The sequence below is a fragment of the Fulmarus glacialis genome, unplaced genomic scaffold, assembly GCF_000690835.1.
Source record: "Fulmarus glacialis isolate BGI_N327 unplaced genomic scaffold, ASM69083v1 scaffold15911, whole genome shotgun sequence".
In the NCBI taxonomy this organism is placed as follows: Eukaryota; Metazoa; Chordata; class Aves; order Procellariiformes; family Procellariidae; genus Fulmarus; species Fulmarus glacialis.
In genome coordinates, this window is record NW_009192255.1 from 1,713 (window position 1) to 7,654 (window position 5,942).

The 5,942-nt window shown below is 56.3% G+C and overlaps 1 protein-coding gene across 1 annotated transcript in view; it reads left to right on the forward strand.

Moving 5' to 3' along the window:
• MROH1 (maestro heat-like repeat family member 1) overlaps positions 1 to 5,942 on the forward strand; it is a gene marked incomplete at its 3' end in the record, with an annotated part of 21,398 nt that overhangs the window by 962 nt on the left and 14,494 nt on the right. Inside the window, exons 2-5 of the mRNA XM_009587016.1 lie at positions 1,108 to 1,253; positions 1,660 to 1,791; positions 2,311 to 2,473; positions 3,357 to 3,455. Coding sequence (XP_009585311.1) covers positions 1,108 to 1,253; positions 1,660 to 1,791; positions 2,311 to 2,473; positions 3,357 to 3,455 — 540 coding nt within the window. The remainder of the gene's footprint in view (positions 1 to 1,107; positions 1,254 to 1,659; positions 1,792 to 2,310; positions 2,474 to 3,356; positions 3,456 to 5,942) is intronic.

Consider the following 5,942-nt stretch of genomic DNA (forward strand, 5'->3'; position numbering starts at 1 on the left):
GGCCACGCGCAGTCACTAGCCCCAGAGTGTTCTACAGGCTCTTTGCAGAGCGCTCACTCTGCTCTGAAACTAATTAACCTTATTACGACAACGGCCCTGATGAGAAATACACTGCTGCACAAGAACAATTAGGCTCTTGCAGCAGAGTGGCTGGCTGAGGGGTGTGAGGGGGCGGCTCTGGCCACGGCAGCGATGCAGGCGCCTCGTTTGCCGCTGGCAGGACCTCGGTGGGCTCCGTCCCGCTGCCGGGTCGGCCGTTGGTGCAGCGTTTTTAATAGGGGCCCCGTAACCCTGGGCAGCGGAGGGTGTTGTGCTTGGGGACGGCGCGTTGCTGTCGGTACCCCAGGGGACAAGGGCCACCGTCGCCTGTGCTCCCAGGGCTGTTCCCAAGTGGCAGCTGGTTAGCGTGGCCGGAGGGATGGGAATACCAGGGAGAACTTTGCCAGATATTAGCTCCTAACTGACAGCATCCGCTCACCCTCGTAGAGCCTCATCTGGTGGTGGGATTCAGCAGCACGACCACGGGGCTCCTCCAGCCCCTGACCCTCAAGGATGTGCCCTTGGTAGGTCCCACGTCGTGGCAGCCCTGTGCAGGTTCCCCAGGCACCTCAGACAGTGCCGGTGCCCGGCTGTACAGCGGATCACGTCCCCCAGTGCCCAGCCCTGGTCTAAAATCTCCGGTGTAATAAATCCCTCCTTCTCCCCGCTCCAGCGAGAAACCTTAGAGCCAAGTTCACCTTGGCTCAGAGGCTGACGTGGTGCTGAGCAGTATCTGTAGGGTCTGCAGTAAAAAACCCTGTGAAGTGTCCAGCCCAGCTTGGGGGGTGAGGATGAATAAGCGCTTGGGGGATAGGGAAGGGCCACGTGCAGGGTGTCTTCATGTTAAAGGTGAGTTATCTTGGGTGGTGAGCCCAGAAGAAAGGGTTTTGGTAGGTGCTTGTCGAGTGGGAAACAAAAGGGCCGGTGAAGCTTAATTTAGCTGCGCACGTGGCTCACGGAAGGATGGATGAAAATGCTCGGAGGTGTAGGCTTTTCTGTTGCTGCTCTTGTTAGTCCGGGAGATGTTCAGAGAATACAAAATCTTTGCAACTTGCCTGTCTTGCTCAGGGCTTGCTACGACATTGATGGATGCCACCACAGATAAGGACCTGCTAGTCCAGGAGCAGATCTACAATGCTTTGTGCTACCTGGGGGAATCTGAGCCCGAGGAGATCCTCAACTCCTGTGACGAGTACCTCCGGCAGCATGACAAGGTAGGGGTCTGCTTGCTCGGTCCTGGGAATGTCAGCAGGATGAGAAATACTTCGCAGTGGCTTGGGGATATTGGCTCTGTCAGCAAGCAAGGGAGATACCTGGGGGGATCTGGGCTAAGAGTGGTGGACCAGCTGGCTGAGAAGTCTGGTCCAAGGTGCTGGAGTTGCACAGGTGAAGAAATGGCGATAATATGCTGTCGTGGATCAGAAAGGGAGTACAGCTGGTTGGTGGTTCAAATCATTGCCTTTTCCTGTGCAGGCTGCGTGGTAGAAATGCTAGCCAGTCCCTTGCTGGGCATCTCGCAGCCCGGGCAGCTCTGGGATGTGCAGGTTTCACTTGCCCCGGGGCAGCCGCAGCGCCTGTGCGCAGCTTGGCTGACCGGCTGCTTTCTCCCTCCCTTTTCAGCTGGCCTACCCTCACCGGGTGATCATCCTGAAGGCAATGGAAACTGTGGTGAAGAACAACATTGCCCTCTTGGACAAAAGCATAGCGAAGGTGGTTATCTTCCTGGCGTCTAATGAAATGACCAAGTCAAAGGTATGACCTGAAAGCTCTGGCTCCTCCTGTCATTCCTGGCTGGGCCCTTTCTGCCCCTGATGCCGTCGTCGCAGTAAATGCTGCGTGTCTGGGGCTGCCCCAGCAGTAGCAGTTACTTCGTGGAAGGGAAGAGCTAGTTACGTGCCATCTTCTGGACTTGGAACGGCGAGGGAGTAGGGGATGTGCTACGTTCCTCTCTGGGGAGAGATGAGGATGGTTTGGCTGACGGTTTTCTCCCAGCACGGCATGCATACACAGCTAAATAAAATTCAGATGCTGAAAAGGACCTGGACAGGCAGGCGGGTGTTGGAGCAGGAAGGAGGCAGTGCCTCGAGGGGATGCGGGTCCATGTGGGGGAAAGATCAGGTCTGAGCCTTGAGCCTGTTGTTTAGCCTGCCTTGTGCAATTCCCCACGGCATTTGGAGCCGGGCACGACGCATGGCATTTAAATGGCCTCATGGGGAGGCCGCGTGTCTGACGCAGTCTCTGTTCTGATGTGGTTTCCTTCGTCCATACCAGGAGGTGATCCGGGACTGGCAGCAAGCCGCGAGCAACGTCCTTGTTGCGGTGGGGCAGCGCTTCATCAACAAGGTGATGGAGGAGGTACTCACTAAGTTTCAGCCAGGAATCCTGCCGCATTACTTCGTCATGCAGACGTTTGCAAACCTCTCTGTGTCGAACGGTGAGTTGGCAACCTGCCGCCTCTGTGTGCGGCTGCTGGTCTGCGTTGGAAAGAACCGTGGAAGTATTGTGTGCTTCAGGTGCTGTGGTTCACACTGTAGCCAAATAGCTCTGCAGTGGGGCACCTCCACAGCATCGTGCGTGCTGAGCCAGCCAGCATGCTTCAAAACAAACTTCTCGGGATCTTACAGCTTAGACTTGATGCTGCTAAACAACTGAGGTGTTTGCTCTGCAAAATAACTTAGTGATGAGATGCACTGAAAAACCAGTAAACAGCAGTATGGCAAAGTGGAGCGCGATCAGTGGTACCCGGCACGTTCCTGGCAATTCCCAGCGCGCAGAGGAGCTGAGTCCCTGTAAAAGTGGGTTTCACAGCTCAGCTGAATCTCTTTAAGATGTTTGCTGCTTAAAAGCAGCAGGAGTTGGAGCTGCCTGGCCCTTGTCCTTAGAGAATTCCCTGCTGGGCTCTTATTTCCAGCCATCCCAGAAAGACTGGGTTTAAAAATGATAATTCTAGGATAGGGCTTCTGAAAAGAAGTCTGGCTGCAGAAAGATCTGATGATGCCAGCAGCAAGTGGGACACAGCCTGCAGCTCACCAACTTTGAGAAACAGTTGTGGACTTCGGGGGCTTGGAGGACTGAGCTGCTGCTGTGCTAGTGCTGTCTCCACCGCGTGCTGGGGTGGCCAGCTCCCTCCTGGCGCTGTCGGCATCTCTTGTGTGCCAGAATCGGGCTCCTGGCTGGCAGCGAACGCCCGGCTGCGGCGAGCTGGGTTTCTTCGGGTGCCTGTGCAGTCCTGCTGGGTCTGGGTCCGGCGTAGGCTGGGGCAGCTGCAGAGCGGCACGTAGGTGTTTGCTGCAAGTGCACATCTGCTTCCTTCCCAGTGTTCGGAATGGTGCCTTTTCTCAACTCCATCCTCGGGACGATGCTGCCCATGCTGGGAATGGCCAAACAGGACCACATGAAGTCTGTCTTCTGCTACGGTAAGGTTTTTCTGGATCTTCTGAGACTGCGGTGATTTTAGATGTGTCGTGGGAGACTTTTTCCCTTCCCTGGAAAAGGAGGGACTGTGGATGGGGGCTGGAGAGCTGGCTAGGATGGACCTTTCCTGAATGTCTGGGAGCAGGGACCTGGCTGGCTCTGGGGAGGGATGGATAGCTGTCTGCTCTAGGTCACTGGGATCCAGCAAAAGTCCTTCTCCATCTCTTAGCTGATCCCTGTCACTCCCATTTCGTAGCCCAGTGAATACTGGCGCCCTTCGCTTTCTCCTCTGGCAAAGATGGATGCTCCAGAGCTCTGACTCAGGTCGAGGTGACTGGCCTGGTGGGATGCGCTATGCGAGACCCTCTTATAAACCAGGCTGTCCCTTTATTAAGACCATGAACCTGGCACCTTGCAACAGCGCAAGCGTTAGCCCTGGTAGGAATTGTGAGGAGTAATTCTCATAAGCTGGTTTCAGGATGTGACGCTTCTGGTGGGCTGGCAGGATGTCACGGGGCTCCCCTCTTGTGACGCCCTCCTCCAGCCCTGGGCTTGCTGAAAGCCGCCGCTTGTGCAGCGGGATTTGATGCAGAAGTACCGGCACTTCCACAGCTGGCAAACAGCCTACTGGGCTGTCCCTTGGTCTCTAACCAGAGCTGACCCACGGTGGCCCGTCGTGGTGTGGCTCCTGGCCCGAGTTGCTTTGTGTTTGTTCACCAGCGAGATGCTCTCCCAAGTGCGGGGCGGTAGCGTCTGCATCTCGGACCGCAGGACGGTGCGCAGCCCCAGTCGGGCATGAAATGACAGCCTTGTTAACGTCCAGCAGAGGATCCTCAGGATTTGTGGTTTTCTTTCCGTAGCTGGGCAAAAATAAAAGGTGGTCTGGGGGAGTGCAGGTTCAAGGGCTCTGATGGACACCACAGGAGCTGCTGGAGCGCGCCGCCGGTGCAGTCGCTCTTATCTCTCGCTGGTACTTACGCCCAAGGCCTGGGAATGCTAAGATGGCTCTGTGTGTCAAGGAATGAAGGGGATGAGTGGGAGCCTCCCGAGCAGCCCTGTAAACTGCAGGGCTACATTCAGCAGCACCTACTTCTCCTAGAAACAATGAGGTTTGTGTCTGAACTCGTTACTGGGATCTGCTGCAGTCCAGTAACAGTTTTACACTGTTGGACATGAGGGGCTGCTTCGACCTTAAGAGCTCTTGTTCTATTCTGTTGAGCTCAAAGCAGGAACGTGCAAGTCTCAAGCTGTTTCTGTACAGGCGCGTTCTCAGAAAGCCGGAGCCAAGGTCAGGCAATCTCTGTGAATACGAAGCATCCTCCTTCAATCGAGCACAGCCAAACCCCTGAGCTGGTTTAGCCGTGGGGGTTGTTGGTGTTGGCAGCTCAGGTAGTTTAGGCTGGCTGCAGGCGATCGCGGATAGCGGGCTACGTGTTTATAGACGGGAGGTCTGCTGCTGTTCCTGTCCGAGATGGCTTAGCAGCAGTGCCGGGCCCTGCGGAGAAGGGATCCTTCTGCTCGGGCACGGCGGGGAGAACCAGCATGGCCCGTGGGGCTGGTAAAACTTGGTTCTGTGGTTGGGGTGGCTCCTTCTGGAGCAGCCTTCTGCCATCAGCAGCTCTTTCTCCTTCATTACTTCCAGCAATCACTTCTTTTGGCTTTCTGCTCCCCGCTCTCCTTGCTTGGTCCTGAGAAATGTGACGTCCCGGCTCTGCACGTGTTCCTCCCGAAACGACTCTGTAGCTGCTGCCGCTGAGGCACAGTCGGTTTGTTGCTCTTGCGGAGTACTTGCAATCTCTTAACTCATATCCTCAAGCACATGAAGTCTCCAAAGTGCTGCCGGCGCTGGGGAGCGTGAGGGGATGAGCATCTTTAAGCAGCCCCGTGCGGGTCTGGAGCAGGTCCTGCCCTGATCCCGAAACCCCTGCCTGCCCACGGTCAGCCCCTCACGACCGCTCCTGTCCACCGCTGACCTCGGAGCGTGCGGAAAACCGGGCTGAGGGCTGGGGCATGGGCGGACGTGCCTTCCCAGACCTTCCTGAAAGCATGAGGAGGCCACGGTGCCGAAATCGGGCTGCCAGGAGGGGATGTCTGTGAAACTCGGAAGACGTCGCTTGCTGGCGTGCTGGATTTCTGGCTCCGTATGGTTTCTGTATAATTTTTTGCCAAAGTTTTCAGTAACTGAAAGGCAGATGAGGTTACTCTGGAGTCAGCACAACTGTGTGACGCAGGCGGCTTTTTGGGGTGGTTTTGCTGTTCCGGGGTGGCCCAGTGCGGAGGGACAGGGACAAGGACGTATCAGACTGCAGAACAGTTACATTGAGCTTGATCTGGGCTGAATGCGGGGATGGAGATGTGGATGTGGGGATGTGATCCTGGTTTTACCGCTCTGGAGGAATCTGCAAGGTACCGCTTTCTGACTTGGGAGTGGTGCTGCCCTCGGCGGCCCCGCTGTAGGGAAGGGAATGAGCTTCCCAGCGCTGTCCTAA